At 39.8% G+C, this 19,285-nt stretch overlaps 1 protein-coding gene across 4 annotated transcripts in view; it reads left to right on the forward strand.

Moving 5' to 3' along the window:
* Positions 1 to 19,285, forward strand: part of SVEP1 (sushi, von Willebrand factor type A, EGF and pentraxin domain containing 1) — a 124,125-nt gene that overhangs the window by 24,488 nt on the left and 80,352 nt on the right. For all 4 annotated transcript variants that reach the window (XR_008842534.1, XM_056513627.1, XM_056513625.1 and 1 more), the window contains exons 4-5: positions 14,991 to 15,149; positions 15,394 to 15,573. Coding sequence is in view for 3 of the 4 variants with exons in the window: in XM_056513627.1 (XP_056369602.1) it covers positions 14,991 to 15,149; positions 15,394 to 15,573 (339 nt within the window). In the remaining variant the exon portion in view is untranslated. The remainder of the gene's footprint in view (positions 1 to 14,990; positions 15,150 to 15,393; positions 15,574 to 19,285) is intronic.

A 19,285-nucleotide genomic window follows, 5' to 3' on the forward strand; every position in this document is an offset into this window, starting at 1 on the left:
TGCTGCAGGTAGCCCAAATTTCTCAACCTGAAACAATGCTGATTGCATAGTGGAGTGTGATCCAAGACCTAGGGAATGAGAAAGCAGCATCATTTCATCAAACAGGAAATTGATTTTTACTGAATTTGTTGGTAATTTGATGAAAACAGAATCAAGAGTCTGCATAGGAATGGAAACATCTTCAGGCCAAAACCCTAGGGTTTAGTTTGTAACCATGCAAAACAAAGCCAGAACAGCAACTCATCACTTCCAGTGCAGATGTTTTAGTAGAACTAACAACTGAAGTTAATTTGAGAAGTTGAATTTTTTCTCCCTAGTCTGAAATTTGTTGAATAGGAAATGTTTGGGTCAATAAGAGTAGGAAGAATGAATGGGCCTTGGGGTTGGTGGGGAGTTGAGAAACTCTGATGTTACAGAAGTGAGTATAATGTAGTTAAATATATTGTCTAATCTAATATGGTCTATAGCCATGTCATATAGATATAGTTTGGACCTGACAGATTTTAAACAAAACCCAATAAAATAAGCCAGTAAATTGCAGGTTTAAAGCAGTGTAAAGCATAGAGAAATGGCAAAAATCTACCATCTGTGTAGGTATGGGCTGATGCACTGATTTTACCCAGACCTGCACTTACTGTAGCAATCTAAGAACTGGCTCCTTCTCCTGGCCATTGACAAAATCTGCTGGGATTTTTTTCCCCCAACATCAAAAGAAATATTCTGAAGGAGAAAACAAAAAAAATTAAAAAGTGGGACTTTTGCCCCAAAAAAGTTTGAAGAAAATCTGTTCCCTTATAAATGCTAGTAAGTATCCATGCAAAACTGCCATCTTCTTGTGGCATGTAGTTTGTGTCTCAAACAAATACTCCAGAAGATAAAGTAGAAGAACTTTTCTACATTGAGGCTACTAGTACTACATGTCTTTTTTCATGGATTATGGCCATTAACTCCAACCTGTTTGTTGGTTAGTACTTCACAGATTAATTGAGAGCCTTGCTCTGACTTGTCAGGCTCCATGTCAGCTCCAGTTTTTGGTTTTATGGCAGAAAAGTACTTGCTATATTCTCACTGTGTTCCTCTAGAGCAAATCATATCTGGAAATATACACAGCTGGTATTAAAAACTGTATAGAGGTGGAAGCAGTATTCTGGTGGAACACAGAAGCTCCTACATGATGGGCTGGGAGTAACTTATATCACATTAATTTAAAGACATATATTCTGAGTTTTATGCCTGTATAAAAAGTATCTGGAGCTCTGGAAGAAAATTGTTATTGTATTTTCTCTTTCTGTTCCTCATTTCATGCATTGCCCACCTGCTGACTTTAGAGCATACCATGAAGCCTGTGCAGGCATGGGAATGCCAGTCTGCCAAAGCCTGCTGCAGTAACTTCAGCATCACAGGAGTCAAGACCAGTGCATCTGACATCAGCAACACTGCATATGCTCACTTTGGGGCATCCAGTCCAGTGTGGAGGTGCTGTAGAAACTTTAAATGCAGCAGATTGCTAGTCTAAACCTTCTGCATCTCTTACCCCTGTGGCAGAGTGGTGCCTTGAGTCTCAAGAAAGAATGTATGGAAGTGGGGCTTTCTTGCAGGAGTATGCAATACTGCAAAGTCAGTCACATAACTCAGTACACAGCACTAAGGTTTCCTAACACAAGGAGGGAAATGGGAGGCTTGGTATCCTTGCTTTGAGGAGTCATGGTGTCAGCAGAGGATGTAAGTAGTGCTTGCCAAGCTTCATAGCCATATACCAGAAGAGCTACGTGTTGTTAAGCTGGTGTTTCCTTTGGACTTGCATTATTTTCTGTCTCACAGAGGCATTAGTATGTGTGCCGAAACATATCCCGATCCTTTAGGCCAATTTCTGTTGTCAGCTTGGCAAAGAATATCACATGAAATGCAAATGTTTTCCTCTTTTTAGAACCTAAGCCTTTGCTCAACTTTGTATCGAAATGTGCTGTCATTTCCAAATCCCTTTGAGTTTTTATATCACTGTGAATTGAAGAGGAGTAAAACACACAGATAAATTTTGATGTCTTTTGTTTCTGAATGGAAATTCAAGTGCCTTATGAAATGCAATACCTTTTTTTAAACATGGCACTTCTGTGAGCACCCATATTCTTCCTGGTTGGCCCAAAACACTAAAAAATTGTCCCAGTGGCAGAACAGGGCTCCTGGCTAGGTCATGGCACAAAGACAAGGACACTTAGTTTTGATTAGTCGCTTGGCTTCGTCAGTGCCAGTAGCCAAGCTGCATTCATGTCTTTTTAAGTGGGACCAGTAGCTCACCTTGTGCTCACAGTCCAAACCCCTGAGAACAGAAATAATGGGATCACAGAATTTGGACTGAGAAGAATCTTACTTGTGTCCTCTGAGGCACCGAGGGACCCTCTGCCAGTGCCTCTTTAGTGTTACTGTAGCTGAGGGTTCTCTTCATGCTGACCTTCTTCACTACTTAGCAGTGATACTCCTTTTCAATATTCATAGAAATGTGGAACTATTGAGGTTGGAAATGACCACTAAGATAATTAATTCTGACCATTAGCCTAACACTGCCAAGTCCACCACTAAACCAAGTACTGTTCCTACACATCTAGTTACAAATCCAGGTTTGATGGCTTCACTTTTCTGGACAGTCTCTTACAGTGTTTGACCTTCTTTACCTTTTGGTGAAGAAATTTTTCCTAATATCCAACCTAAACTTCCCCTGGTGCAATTTGAGGCCATTTTCTTCAAGCCTATAACTTGCTTCTTAGATTATATTGACCCCCACCTGGCTGCACTCTCCTTTCAGGCAGTTGTAGGGAGCAGTAATGTTCCACCCCAAGCCTCCTTTTCTCCAGGCTAAATAACCCCAGCTCCCTCAGCTACTTGTGCTCTAGACCCTTTTTGATCTTTGCTACGCTTCTTTGGGCACACTTCAGTGCCTTAGTGTCTTCTTGTAGTGAAGGGCCCAAAACTCACCCATGGTGATGGCTCTCCCAGCCCAAGTGCCAGAGGAGTTTGGGTTAGAAGTTAAACTGTGGCCCCAAGAGCACAGTTTATGTGGCCTTCAACTCCAGCTAAAAATTGAGATGTCTTGCTTTGCCAGCCTCTGGGATGCTGCTGTCTTCATTCTCCTGATAGTGCTTCACCATCAACAGCATTTCATCATCGACTGCCTGGGCACCTTCCCCTCTGTCACAGACAAGAAAGCAACTTTGCACTCTGAGAGCCTGTGAGAAGGCCCTTATTGCCTTCTGGTTCCCCTGCTTGTTTTCACCTCCCTGTCCCTCCAGATGGAGGTGATGGATTACAGCTGTTATTTGTCTGGTTTTTGCCTCAAGGCTGTAGCACAGGCAAGTATTAAAGGTAGTAATTTCAAGGTCTGTGAATGTGATGTTTCACAAAGCTGTCTGTAGCATCTTAAATTTCACTCCCAGTGATGTTAGATACTGATTTTTCTCATTATTTTAAGATAATTTTTGGGAGGCCTTCCACATGAAATAGAAAGTGCAGTGCCTCATGAGTTCATAAGCAGAGAGGCAGTTTATAAAATGTCGCTTGCACCCCTCACTGGTTCACAGTCTGCAAAAGTGCAAGAAACTAGCCAAGATTTTGGCTCCATCTTAGGAAAAACTGGGATGTTTTTAGGTAACATTAATTATGTTGTGAAGTTAACTATTTGGAATCAAGTGCAATTTAGAAATACATTTTCTAGCCATAGCTCTGTGGTCTCATAATTTGAAGTCTTGGGTCCATTGAGCAGTGATTTAGTCTGTTTAGATTATTGCTGCTTACTTTTATTTTTTTTTTCCTTTTTGCTTCAGAGTGCAGTTAAGAGTGTTCCCTCCTCCTTATTCTGCATCTCTGAAGATATGTATGGTCTTGTTTATGGCAAAAGAGCCTAGAAAGAGAGCATGTGTTTGAAGGAGAAGGTAGGACTAGAACTGTGGCAGACTTTTTTTCTCCCAAAATATGGAAAGAATCTTGCTGCCCTTTAGAAAGAGAACAAGTGATTCTGCCTTTTCAAGATGGAAAAATTACATTTGAAGCTGAGAAGAGGATGAAGAAGTGGGACACAGAGCACAGATTTACTTAAAAGGTGTTGAGAACCTGACAGTTCTTGAGACAACCTCACTCCAGTGTTTCCCTGCTCATTTTCTGGCAGCTGCCACAGGGTATTTCATTCTAATTTAATCAAATGGCCTTCAGTAAAGTCTTTGGATCTTGCAGGTGCTACTTTAGCACTTTTTGTCAATAGTGATAGCAAAAAGGGGCTTTAGAAATGCATGACTCACTTCCCTGGGATTCCTTCGGTATGGGAGAGCTCTTGCATTGCAGAAAATTAGGTCTTTGAAGAATGCCTGTCTAATGGGGGATAAAAATCATGTTTTGGAAATGTTTTAAATGGCAGTTCTTCACAGAAGAAAGCTGAGGCTGTGATTTGGTTAAGGTGCTGCAACATAATCTTTTTTATCTTTTATCCCTTTTACCGTAGCCTTTGCAGCAGTAATGTTCACTTTGTTGGCACAGGACTTAGTATTTAAAAATCCTTTCTTCAGTTCAGATCTGAAGTGACCCACTTCCTGCAGTAGATACTGCTTTAACAAGGGTCAGATATGTTCTTAAGGACATTTTTACATCTTGAAAAGGAATGAGGGGGGTGGGGAGCGGGCAAAGGACAGTTGGGGAAAATGAAGTGAGAAGCAGTCAGTTTTCCAAATGTTTCTTGAACAAGCAGCAGTTAGTACTGAGCATACTGACTTAGTTGTTATCTTAGTCCTCTTGACTTCCATAAACAAGACTTTATTTTGTTATACATATTTGGATAATATTAAAAGAATTCAGGGTATCCTGATAGCTTCCATAAGAGTTTTGCTTGAGGAATGGAGAATGGGATTTATGGCATTTTTCACAGTAAAACATGAGTATCTGTAGTGATTCCAGGAATTTAGTAGGAACTATAACATCAAGATTACAACAGCGTACTGAACTCTGTGTAGAAATAGTTGGGCTAGTTTCACAATACGTAAAAAAAATAATTGGCAAAACCACCACTTTTTATGGCCTGAGCCATTGCATGTCCTCCAGCCATCTTAAGTTAACCAAAAACTCTGCTTCCTACCCTGGGCTGCTAAGTAAATAAACATGGAAATAGTGACATATGTTCTCCATCTGCACAGTCATGTGCTATATCTTCAGTGCTCAGAAATGTTCCTTAATAGGAGTATAATCACTGTTGTTGAAAAGTATATTTAATGATAAAAATAAGGGATGTGGAAAAGAGGCCAAGTTTGGCACCTAATGCAGTAGTGACAGTTTATTGAGGGTCTGGCAGAAATAGCTTCTCTTTCCTGTTTATAATAACTTTTACTTGCTGCATTCCCCATCTGTGATTGAGCACTGGAACTACTCTGATCTGCAGAGAAAGGAGGCAGAAATAGGTGTCTGGTTTTTTTTGTTTGGTTTGTTTTTTTAAGTCAAGGATCATATGCACCAAGAGCTGTTGGGAGTGGGTGTTGGAGGCAACAGCAGGAAAGGAGTATTTCACATTAAGGCTAATAAAATTATTCAGGGCTCTGTTAATATTTTGCTCGAGAGAGAATTCACAATTTTTGTATCAATAAGAATGAGAAAATCTGAGAATGTAGAGTCTCTTGACTACTCCTGGATTCCCTACACAATTTGCTTCTCTCAGAAAAGCCAGTTTGCTCCCTGAGTTTGAGCAGAGTAGTTTTTAGTTACATTATTAAGCCCCAAGAATCACTGAACAAAATTGTCCAAGTTGCTGAGTTGGTGAACACAGTGGAAATGGATCTGGAGCCACCAGGCATGTTCTTCACTGCATTGACCTATCAGTGCTGTGAAGCTTGAGGTGCATGCCTTGTCACCTTCTAAACCCTTCTCCTTTATTTCGTTAAACTGAGCAATCCCAGGAGAAGGTGATGTGTTGAGCTAGCTGTAACATGAGACTCTTGCTCCCTGCTTCTGGAAGAAAGTGCAGGCTGTGCTGAGCAAGTGCTGGCTGGATTGTGGTAATTTCAGTGAGTCCCAGGGGTCACAGACAGTGGAGATTCTCACTTCTGTCCAGATTCCTCTGGATGTAGCACATTAGTTGTTAAAGAATGAGTTTTTTCATCCCAGCTTAGACTACTCTCTTGCCAAGTAGTCCCTGTTTCAAGCTGTGGATAAAGGAAGTCTATTTCTTGTTTCCCAGTGTGTACCTCTAGCTTGCATAGCAGTTAGCTGAGCAGCATAGCCCACAGCCCAGTGGAACTTTTTCACTCTTCCATATCTAGCAGTCATCACTAGGGATCTAGCCTAGGGATAATTTTAGCCCTTTAGGTACCTAGTTGCTGATTATTAGTCCTTCTTCTTAGGGAAGTAGGTGATGGGTTGGTGCAAATCTGTCCTTTTCTTGTCCTTCTCTTTTCCTTCTTGACCCAGAACCCTTTGTGAAAAGGTGAAAGGACAAGTAGAGTTATTTGAAACGTGGTACAGTGGTTAGACCAGGCCTAGAGAGCCCTGGGCTTCCAGGGCCCTCAGACAAGGGATACTAGAACTCTTAAACAAGTATTTGCTCAAGTGTGTGTAGTACAAATGAAACAAAATGTTTGGATTCTTTTTCATGGAATTTTCTGTACGTCACCCTGTCTGATTTTTGGGTTTTAAAAATTTGCTCTTCTAAAAATGAATGTGCATCTTCACAGCAATTACACCAAAATGGCAAAAAGTGCAGCTAGTGCAGGATGGTGAAGCTCCTTTTCAGTGTTTATATATTTAAATAGCAGGATGCTATCCAGGACACTTAGAACAGTACTATTTAGAGTAGCATGTGCTATCACATCAGCAGTGATCAAGGTTTGCTGAGGAATGTGTGTCTGTGGTTATGATAAAGACCATGTCAAGAGAAGCCTACTGTATAGCAGTGCTGCTCTGAGCAAAGCATTTTCAGAATTTATTATATTTCTGCTTTTGTGTAAGGGTCTCACTCTGCATGAAGTTTTAGACCAAAAAAAACCCTTCATTTGCATGTAAATAAATTCATAAATCATTTTTATTTGCTTAGCAAACTTAACAATATTAACTGAGTTAATTTCCCAGAAAGACTTTTCATAGTTTTGGAATTTGTTTTACACTTCTAGAATGGTAACTTCTAGAAATACATAGGGACATGAGGACATGAATCAATAGTCAAGTTCTAAAAATCAGAACTGCAGGCTGAACTGATATCTGAAGCTGATAGGCATATATATGTTTGGGCATCTCCTCCAATGTCTCCTCCAAAGCTGGATTTTATGTTCATGCAAACAGCAAACCTGTAACTGCCTAAAATGTGCTGAGACTTAAACCCAAAGAGCTTAATTTCATTCCCTGAATGTCACTTCTGTATATAGATATTGCACAAATTGTCAGGATCTATCTTGTGATTTTGTAGTTTCAATGATGCATAGGTAGACTTCCTTTAAAGTTACAATACAGAGCATGGAATCAGGATTTTATTTCTTATTCTTAAGTAAGCCACATGTTTTGAAACAAAAAGAGAAGTTATCCTCTGTAAATGTATATATAGTAATCTCTATTAGTAGTCTTTATTTTTATGATTGTAAAACATTTAAAATACATCTATGTCCTTGCAATCCAAGTATGGTTCAAGTATGAATCTGTTTAAGGCACTTATCATGCTTTTAACATATCATAGTTGGTCTGCTTCTTAAAAAAAGTTTTAAAAGTAAGCATAAATTTATTTCCTATATATTCTCAATACCCTGCTACGACCAAGGAGGGTGTTTTGCATTCAGAGTCATTGCTTTGCAAATTTATATTTGCTGTGTAAATGTACTGGCCCTGAGCCTACCCAGAGATGCTTAGCAGAGCCAGACCTCCCTGTGGAGAAGGTTCTTGTTGGCATCCTAACTTTTACAAGCTGTGATGCCTCCTGGGCTTATATTCTTCAAGCAGGCAGATTGTTCTCCACATTGTGGATGCTTGCAGTACTAGGATGAGATGCTCACCTAAGAACTGATTTCCTTCCAGGCAACACCTTCTGCCCTGTGGGAGGGAATCCAAGATGCTCATTGTTATCAAGAAAAAGTTTTTTCTTCTGATAGTTTATTATGACTGTTTGAAGTACTTAAAAGTCTAGAGCTAAATCATCTCAAAGTGTCATAGCAAATTCTTGGCAGTGGAATATTTCAATTTTGCTGTCTGTAACCTCAACTGTAAGGTTTGAATGAACCATCCCCTATGTATCATGCAGAGACAGCTAAAATTCTGAATTGTTTCAGTCTGCTACCTTTGCTTGAGAGGAAATTTGTAGATCTACTAAGGAGATGAAGGAAAATACATCAAATAGGAACAGAGACATCTAGCTTGTTAAATTGCAAATTGTGCTGCTTTGAGAAGGGTGCTTAAAAATACTGACAAAGAGCAGATGGATGAGCAGGTTCAGTGCCATCTGAAATTAATGCGTGGCACATGCTGGGGATAATAGGAGATATTAAAGAGCTGGAGAACACACTACGACTTAGAAATCTTTCCCTGATCCCTACACATGAAGGCAAGCTCAGGGTTTTCCTTTGCAGTCTTTTCACAAGTCATATGTGTCAAATGTTTAACTGAAGCTACTTCCTTGCCTGTTTTTTGTAATCGCAGCATGCTGCTGCCTCATTTTGTTGTTGTTGCTGCTGCCATTTCGATTTTTGGTTTTCTGGGGGTTTTTTTGATAGCATCACACATGTTGCAAACTGCAGAAGGGTGGATTACTGCATCTGCCAAAAATTTAGATTTGTTTTTCCTTATCTTTCTAAAGGCATTTCGTAATCACAATGTGGGCAACCTGACAAACCTAACATATAGCTGGTCTTAAGAAAAGCCATCTTCCTAGATAATAAATGTGACAACAAAAGCTGTAATTTCTGGAGGTAATCTCTACAATAGAGACTCATGGTGTGGAAAGTCTTAGAGAAGCAAGTTTAGAGATCTTCACGTGCAGGTCCAGTAAAATGTACTTTAGAGACCACGATGGTCTGTAATCCTGCTGGCTCAAGCCGAGAATGGCTTGCAAAGTGTTTGCAGCAAAAGCCAAGAGACATCACTGTGAAACACATGGAGATGGCAGAGGGCTGGGGAGTTCCATGCAGCTGTGGTCTCCATGTTAATCACATTCCACTGCAGAGGTGACTCACCCTTTAAGTGTGCAGCAGCAGCAGCAGAAGGGGTTTTGGAGGCAGGAGGGAGCTTGAGCAGCACTGTGTGCTGTGTGTACTGCTGGACATCCCAAACTCATCCTCTGCTGCAGCAGTTAAGTACAAAAGTGTCAGGGAGCCTTTGATTGCTTGGTGTGGAATGGTGATCTCTATTTCCTACATGGCACCACGGCTTATCCTTATAAAGTTCATTTTATTTGGCAGGCTATTGTCAAAAAAATTCATAATAGCCCCTTGTTCCTGCTGCTGCTTCTAAGAAAGGGTGTGCATGACCCTGAGACAAATCTGATCATGCAGTACTTTGTCATGTTGAGAGATGCAGATATGAAAGTAAAAAGAAGTAGCATGATACTGTACTGTAATTTCTCCATATATCCTTAATTATTAACGTTTTAATTTCCATTTAGTAAAATAACTAAGTTTTATAGTCAGGCCTATTCCTGGTGACAGATTTAAAACATGACTAATGGCAAATACATCTACCAGAGCACTTTTTTCACACACATGAAGTTACAGTGGTGGCTTCTTTTTTTTTTCCCATGGTTGCCAAGAGAGCAATAATAGGTGAAGTAAAGGAGTGGAAGGGTGAAGCCACAGTTCAGACTGCAGTTCTCCACGGACATAAATTTGAGTTAATTTGAGGTTTTGGTTGTGGATCTTCCACATAACTTCCAAAAAATTACTAGAAACACAAGGAAGCATAAGATCCACTCAACTAAAAATCTCTACATCCAGTGTTTGGGTTCCATAATTTTTAGTGGGCACCAGGAAACCAAGTAAGAAGAGGTATTTATGGTGTACTGTGATTCTGAGACAGGTCTGTTGAGTACCTATCCATGCAATCACTGTAATAAAAATAATTACAGTATCATAAACACGACTAGATTAAAAGGGAAACTAGGCTTTCTTTGTTTGAAGATGTATGGAGGCTGAGTTATAAAGACTGTTGGAGATTTGCATCAAGGTGTCATTTCATTTAAGCTTTGCACTTTTGGGGAAAAAAATGAGAATTATAGACTACAGTCATCAGAGTAGCTGTGTATCATTAGAGCTCAAGTTGATGCAGAAGAGAGCAGGATATTGCCTAGCTGATTCCTGCCATGTCCCACAAAAGATAAAACCTTAATCAGATCCTTCATTAGCATAAATTGTGGAAAAAATGGTTCATGCCAGGGATTACTTAGTAAAGGTAGTTAGTGGGAGAAATTATGCATTGAAGAAAAATACAAAATCCCTCAAATTAATCTTTGAAATACATGGAATTTGAATCTCCTCTCTCTTAACACTGGGATAATTGAAGAATAATTCCATTTCAGTGACTTAGAGCACTAGACTAGTTGGAGAGGAAATTGAGTTTGCCTGCTTTCCCAGGATTTTGAAAGTTTTATATTTTTTAAGGCAGAAATGCTTATCTTAAAATGGGTACTTGTACACTTAGAGGAATCCCATGTCACAGAGAAGAAGAACCCTTGTCCCATGATCTCCACATGTTTAAGTCCAGACTGGAGTCTTTATGCCATTGTGGGGGTTCAGTGCCAGTTTGCTTAACTTTGCTGATGACTTTAGTATTTACAGTTTTAAAAAAGCCAAACTGGATAATGCATATTAGTTGTTTGCTGAATCTCTGGAATAAATCTTTATTTTTGTTGTAATTTTTACAATATTATGTTATTGTGTGAAGATTAAAACGTCAGTTATTTCGTAATTGTAGGAAGACAGAACAGAATTCCTACTGAATTTGAAAGTCTGTTCTTTTGTTTTTTAGCAGCCTTTTCTAACATTCCATGTTCACTGTTTAACTTCAAACATCTCAACATATAGTTGTTCTGTCAGTATGGTTAGTTGACTGAAATGCTTCTATGTCTGCCCTGTGAGTTTTTGTTTCTAGCAAACCCCTGTCATATTTCTTTTCTAGTGATTTCTTTTCTGTGTGCAACTTAAGTATAAGAAAGTGCATTCCAGTGGTGGCCCAACATGTCATCAAGCCCAGTGAAGTCCAAAACCAGAAGAGATATGACGGATTTTCTTACAATTTTTCCTAGGAGAACTTATGTGAGGAGGAAAATGCATGAGGTGTGCTGAAGGAACCAAGTATTCTATATTCTCTCAAGTATACCTGATTATCGTTTCTGGTCAGAAAGTTATTGCACTGTCATTAATACAGACAATAGAATCTGCATGTGAATTGTTGATGAGCATCTACCATTTTATGAAAGCAGGTTGTGGATTACAACTTCAATATGAGCCATCTTTGTGTGCTAGGGGAATTTGGGCCTTGTGCTTGTTTGGGTTAGCACACTAATCCCTGCTTCCAGATACCCCCTAACAAAGAGGTAATCCCCTGGTCTAGCTCAGTGTTCACTATTCTGGTCTCAAGGGGAGAAATACATGAAACAAAAAGCATTTCCTTGCTCTTCCCCTAGCTTCTGGGCAGAGAACAACATGGTTCATATATAGAGATTCACATCTTTTGTTGAGGAAATCATGTTTGCAATGTGCACATGAGTTTCCTCTCTCATTAAAGGCTGATACTGTTAAAATTGTTTTCCCATTTTTAAGTTCTTGCTTCTTTTTGTCACTCTTGATGGTTCCAAGTTTTATTTACGCTGGGGTTTATTCACACACTGTTTTGAGGCTTTTTTATGCCCTGACATTGTTGGAAAGGGGAAGCAAATCTTTTAAAAAAATTACTTGTTTTTCCAGATTAGCAGCAAAGAGTATGATCTTTCCTTGTAGTCATTTTGTTGCTGGTACAGTTAATGAATGCATACAGGTGACTAGAATGAAATTTGGCTTTTGAGCTTTTGGGCTTTTGAGATGTGCTTGCCCCTTAAGCTCTGCCTTAGCTTTGAATCCATCACTGAGTTTATGCCATGGGCTATGCTGTAGTGCTGGCTGGGATGGGTCTGCAGTCTAGCTGGGTCCAGTGTGGACAGTCTAGAGCAGATGGCCAGGGCTCTGCTCATCCACAGCTGATTTGGGATGGTTTTAACACGAGCTGTGGCCAGGCTAACCTCTCACTGTTATGGAAATTATGGAAATGCACAGGGTGCTTATGCTCTATTCCTAAACCATCTCTTTGACATCTCAGGATAGGCTGTATGATCTCACACACTTGGAAATATCTCTGTAAGCCAGTGCTTTCTGGCAAAGATTCTGAATGAAACTTGTGTGGAGTTTTGTAGTTTGAATATGTCTAGGGTGTATGTGGGATCAATGAGCAGGGATTAACTTGAAAAAGGTTCCACATAAAATGCCAAGTTAGGATCTAGTTCAACCTCCTGTAAAGGCAGTGGTAAGAATTTGAAGCATACAAAAGTGAGGACATTTGGGAACACATGTTTTTCTCAGTAGAGACATTAATAACCATTTTAACAGTGTTATTTACCTCCTGCTGCTTGACTGGAAAGAGCAAATTGTAAGTGTGATTTCAGAATTAATCATTTTCTTCAAAGCCAGACTGATTCAAAGCTCTAAGCAAATTACTGGGTTTATTGTTAAAAATGCTCACATCATAGAATGGTTGATTACTTTTATCCCATAGTTCTCAAAACAGAAAGAGAAGATTGCTGCTGGCTTTTTATTTAAGGTGAGGTGTAAAGGAAGAGTGAAATTAGATTGCAGGTTTGTTGGTTACGGGGTGGGATTTTTTGGAATGTATCACCTAGTTTAGATGTCATTTTATATGCAATACATGGACAAGAAAAGGCTAATTTACTTCAACTGGCATATGGAGGGCAGCTCTGACATAGAGCAGGTCCCCTGTGATGCTTAATTTTCACTCTTTCCTGTCACCTCTTGGATGCACTTCATCACTTTGTGCTGGATACAGTTTCAAAAAGGATGCACAGAGACCTTCACGAAGTGCCAGATGGAAATATTTCAGAGTAATGCCTCTGATACTCTGATCATCTAAAGCAGGAGAGAATATTTCAGAGACATGTGATGTCCAAAATAAGAATATCTACAAAGAACAAAGAAAAGAAGCAGAAGTTCAAGAAGATTGTCTTGGATGGGAAGAAAAGGTGAATTATATGAAAGGGACTTTTTCTCAATACTTTTCTGAAAATACCAAAACAAAAATTAAAAACTCCCATCTCCAAATCTGATTGGATTTTTCTGCCCTATTTTCTTCCTGAAATGGTTTTTTTGGTACTTATATCCCTGAATAGGCATTGTCATTGTCTCTTTAAAAGTGCATTTAAAATACATATTTGTGAATCCAATTTCAGCATCCAAAATTGCCTCTTAACTGGAAGCCACTCAGCTGCTTTCTTCAAAAAAAGCACACAAAGTTTTCTGAAAAACCAACAAAAGTATTTTCTCTGGAAGCTAGCCAAAAAATCATCCTTCTGGAAAGTGCCACCTGTTCATATTGGCTGATTTTTTGGGGGTATATTCCATAAAACTTGGCTTATGAAAGTCAATTCTCTCATGACAGGTGAGGAGATAGGAGAATGGATTTTCTATTGCTTTTGTTTTTTGCTTTGGGTTTGTTTTTTTCCCAGTTGCCTAGAAAGCAGTGAGTTTTGATTAGCAGGACAAGAGACAGGGTATCTGCCAGAGCATCTAAGTCACAGATCAGACCGAGTTGGTCTTACACCTTCCAAAGAGGAGGTCGATGCTGCCAGAATGTCTGGGCCCTGGGAATACAGCTCCCTAGGAGAGAGCAGCTCCACAAGCAGCACACACCTAAGTGTGTAAGGAGGAAGCCACTTGAGCATGTTCATGGTTGCATAGTTCTTTATTCCATTCAAATGGTACAAACTGGCTGAGGGGAGGATCTGAGAGCCTGACCTGCAGTCTGAAGGAGAAAATGTGGCCATTTTGTTGACAGTTAAGTTAATGGAGTGAGAGTTTTTTGGCTGGGTATCAGTGTTTCTATTGCATAACCTTCTCAGAGCTTTTCCTGGACTTTTCATTAGGAGTTACATTTTTCAGCACAAGTATCTTTGCATTCTGTTTCAAGTGGTAATGTGGTCATTCAGAATTTCACTTTAGCAGCACCTGTTGATTAGTCACTCCTCTAATTCACACGTCTTGTGAAAGAAAGACAAATAATTACAGTAATTTCCTGAAGAATAGAATTCAAGGCAGAGAACAGTAAGAATCAGAACATCAAGCCCATATGAAGTTCTCTGGTGGTAGATGCCTTTTTCCTATGCATTTTCCCTGCCTCAGAAAACATAACCTGAATGTTTTTAAAGCTTGTGTGTGTAGGTACACAGAATTAAAAATATTAAATGCAGTATAAATGAGTGCAAAGGCTTCAGGGAGTAGTTGCTTTGATTAATTCCTTCATTGTCTGTGCCTCTCACATTTTAGCACATCTAGTATATAGATAATATATATCATATGACCATAACATATAAATCAAAGGCAGGGGGTTTTGCTGGCTTGTATTAGTTTTTTACTATGAGTCTGTGTGTATTAAACATCTGTGAAGTTTTGAATGGCAAGGATTAAGTCTGAGCTAATTTCTTACACTTCTGAATCAAGAATGTCTCCATAAGGTATACAGTGGTTATGTTGGTGATAATCTGGTGTGTCTTCTGGGACTGGGTTTCTTTTCAAGATGATTAATCATGGACTTAATGCCAGTTCCCAGACAGTCACTGCAGATAACTCCACCAAGTTTGAACTCTGCAATACTTTAAGTGGAGAATGCTCCTGCCTAACTGACACTGAACATATAAATGAATAATGTAATAAGAGTAAAGCAGCACACCTGAAAAAATACGCTAGGTGAAAGGTGAATGTCCTGAATTCCTTTCTGTTTTCTTTTGCTGAAAGCTTGTCCACCGGGAACATACAAGCCTGAAGGTTCACCAGGTGGAATCAGCACTTGCATCTCATGTCCTGATGAGAATCATACTTCTCCACCAGGAAGTACCTCCCTTGAGGACTGCACATGCCAGGAGGGATATCGTGCTGTGGGACAAACCTGTGAAGGTAAGTGTTTCCATCCAGGAACAGAATATCCCTGGAATGCACAATGCAGTGCTGGGACAATTTTTTAGGTGGTTTTGCACTGTGAGAGACATGTCAAATTGCATGCAATATTTTCTCTGTCATTCAGAACCAGCAAAAATGCCAAGCAACAAGCTGAGTTTGAAATTTTAAAATACTGTTTTCCTTCAGTGGCCTTTTGCACTCCAGCTAGTAACAACTTCATTGTGGTTGTTTAATTATTCAGTTGTTCACTGCCCTGAACTGAAACCCCCTGAAAATGGTCACTTTGTCCAGAATGTCTGCAACAATTACTTTAATGCTGCCTGTGGAATCCGGTGCAAAGCAGGATTTGATCTCGTGGGAAGCAGCATCCGGCTTTGCCAATCCAATGGGCAGTGGTCTGGATCAGAGGCTACTTGCAGAGGTATGTGTTTGAAAAGTACTTTTTGCTGTTGTTCATTCTTTGCAGTGGTTTTCTTTACTCACTACATGGTCAGGTGTGCAATCTGATCCTGTTAGCCTGTGTGTGAAAGGGTGTTCCAAAGGTTGGCTGCCACCCCAATTGCTGTTTCCTTCCTTTCTAAAGCAGAAGGAGGATTTCTACAACAGAAAAAGCAGAGCAAGATTTACTAGATGGGCAGCCTTTTGCAAGTGAATATACAGTCTCCTTCCTTAAACCTCTCTTCACCTCTGTCTACCTAATTTGTATGAATTCTTGTATCTATACTGTATAAACCCTGTGAACCTACCAAGTTTTTCAATATGTAACAAGACCTTGCCATCTGGCTGTTCTAGATCATCCACCACACTCAGCATAGAGGGATGTTGGGAGACACTAACCATGGAAGAATTCGAATTTGCTTTCTTACAATTTCTTCTTACCTGGGGCTTGAACAGGGTCTTCAGAAGAATTTTGAGTGTAATTTCAATAGGGAATGACTGACAACACCCTAGAAGTTCACTATAAAAGGATGTCAGCCAGAAATAAATAGAGGGTGTAAAAGAGAGGAAACACAAGAAAGAGCATCCTATAAAACATTATTTCTGGATTTTCTGATTGGAACAGAGTTTGTTTTGCTATAACAAAACTTCCTGAGATTGGGTTTTTTTGATGATTTAGAATGAAAACTGCAATCCCATGCCTGTATATCTGCCTGGTATGTTTTCCAAGGAAAGAATGAAAAACACTAAACCAGATAGAAGCCCTTATCTCCTCAACAGCCACAAGATGTAGTTCAGCATGTTTAATTTGACTTGAAGGCTGTTATTCATTGACAGCACATATGACAATAATGTGCTGCACTGCAAGCTAGTAAATAAAAAGCCATCAGCTCATTCTGTAACTCTTGTCCTGGCTTTGTGTTCAGGGAAAAAAGGCAGGATTGATCTTTGGAGGAATTAGCACTTTATGACAGTACAGCAAGCACTACAGCCCTGAAAGAAACAGCAACTTATGGTTCTGAAAGGAGGAATCTGAGCTAGAGATCAGTTTCTCAGGACATTCTTCATATAGCAGTTTACTTCACCTTAGATTTGTAGGAACTTTCTTCAAATAAATCCAGAAATCTTAGGTTTCCTTTTTAGCTTCCAGTGACAAGAAGAGAAAGTTTCAATAGAAAATAAATTGCTGGCCAGTACTGTGGGGGTATCTTGAGTAGCAGAACTTGGAGCTGTGGACTTTCCAGCAGTCCAGCAGTCTGAAGATGCAGACTGGGATACTGGGAAAGAGCACCCTCTGTCAAAGCTTCTGTAATACAGCCAGCCTTTCTGCAAAAAAATCTTGGAAAAGCTGCAGTCAGCCACAAAGAAGGGATGCTTCATCTGCTCTTTCATGGAGGAGTGAAAGATTCAGGTTCTTGAAAATCTTTCTGAAGCATTTAAACAAATTCACCTATATGGTGTTGGGGTGTGATCTTTCTTTGACAGGGAATTTGGAAGGTAAGGAAAAAGTCTGCATTGATATACTGTCTTCATATTGAGCTAATATCCTTTGAAGCATTGGAAGGATAGATTTTTGCTTTGTTTGTGCTGTTGTCCATCATACTGAAGACTTCAAATTAAAAAAAAAAAAAAAAAAAATTCAAAATCCCACTGTTACATGTGCTGGGTCTGCTAGTCTTGATTCACTCAGACTCTGAAAGGAAGCAAGATCAAAGGCATGGTTTATAGCTGTCATGTTAATCCTGAGAGTATTTTATCACATAAATTAGGAAGAGGAGAGGAGAGTCAAGGAAAATCCCTTTTCACTGCTTTGGATTTTGACATTAAATACTCCTCAGTTCTTTTGCTAGCTAAAATCTGCTGTGCTATTAGAAAGTGATTAATGCAGTCATATGTCATGCAATTAACAGTAACCCAGGAAAAAAAAACAACTGCAAACCATGTATTTAATCCAGAAAAAAATGTGTTAGGAGAAACCCCAGAGCAAGCAGAATGTACTGTTACTGTTGTTGCTGCTTTCACTGGCTTTACGTAAATATTTCTTGGTCATGGAAAATGTGTTACTGATAAGAGGATGGGTTGGTGTCTAATGCTTGGAGGCATGACCAAGGTAACATGGGCTCAGGCAGGGGTTTCTGCCAGAGCCATGCTGAGACACTGAGTAAGTGTGAACATGAAACACTTGAAGAGGCAGGAGCACTGCAGCTGTGTAGTCCTTTCAGAAGAAATGGCCAGACAGCAGGGAGTGAAAGGATTGCCTTCTCTGTAGGCACATTAACATTGGCAAGAGTCTCCTTTGTGCTCTTAATTCATTCAGGCTTCCTAAGTAGTAGGGTTTGATATAATTTCCTTCTTTTTACTTCTTTTTTTACTACAGATTGGTGCAAACCTTAAAAGAGAAAGGTTTTTTGTGGCTAAAGCACATGAGACTCAGCTGAAAATATGTTTTTCTTACTCCCCCAAATAGAGTTAAGATATAGCACATTATAAAGCTGCTCTGAAGCTCAGAGTGCCTCACAAAATGAACATTTTGAGATCGCTTTTAAATACACTTCCTAAAGAATGTCTGTGTATGTGCACAAGAGTAGTAATACCTTCAGAGAGTAAACGTGAGTCAGTGGTAATATAAAGTTATAGTAGGTACAGCTGGGTGGTTTATTTTGCTCTTTTATCCCATATTCATAGGTTTTGCTACTTTTTTTCTTTTACTTAGGTGCCGCCATAGTTGCTTACAAAAAATACATTATTTAGCATTTGTTGTTTGCAGCTTTCAGAGGCTGTGTAGTTACTGTAATTACAGAGCTGGCTTGCATTTGAAGCAGCATTCAGCCTAATGCCCATTAATTAGTTTGAGGTGTCTAGTGGTGTCCATTTGCATGCAGAGTAAACAATTACTGGAGAAAGGAGAGGTTGCCAAGTTGATTTCCCTTTGAGTGCATTTGTAGAGGAGATCTTGTTTTGCCTCCCACCTGGGAGGAGCAAGATTAGGTTAATTGGCAAAATCAGCTTCCCAAATCACAGCAGAGAAGCTCTCTGAAATCACCCATCACCAGAGGTTGCCCTCCTGCTGGTAAGGTGAACAGAAGCTGTGGAAAACAACTGAGAACAAAGCTCCTCTTGTGAGGAAAGGATGAGGGTCTGGGAGAGCTGGAGCCTGGAGAAGACAGAGGGGATCATGTCAATGTATGTAAGTACCTGAAGAGGAGGGAGCCCTGCTCTTCTTGGTGGTGCCAAGCAATGGAGTAAGAGGCAATGGGCAGAAACTTATGCACAGCAGGTTCCACTTGAGTGTAAGAAAGAACTTCTTTACAGTGAGAGTGACTTGAGTGCTGTAACAGACCACCCAGAGAGGCTGTGGAGTCTCCCTCATTAGAGATCCTCAGAGCTGTCTGTACAATGTGCTCTAGGATGAGCAATGCAGAGCAGGGAGGTTGGATTAGGTGTGCTCCAGTGGCCCCTTTGAACCATAGCCATTATGTGAGTTTAGGGAACAGCAGCCTCCTTGGTTATATTTTTGAGCAATCATACCATTTGCCCTTATGTGTTTTTATCCTTCTTTTGAACATACTGAACAGTATCTGCCAGCTTCAGCTAAGATCAGTTTTAAATCAGTTTTCCTCTCATTTTGGAAAGCCAGTAGCTGGTTACTGGTGTATCATCACCATCACATACTAATGTCCAGACTGTAGGTATGT

This window comes from Oenanthe melanoleuca, chromosome Z (assembly GCF_029582105.1).
Source record: "Oenanthe melanoleuca isolate GR-GAL-2019-014 chromosome Z, OMel1.0, whole genome shotgun sequence".
Taxonomy (NCBI): domain Eukaryota; kingdom Metazoa; phylum Chordata; class Aves; order Passeriformes; family Muscicapidae; genus Oenanthe; species Oenanthe melanoleuca.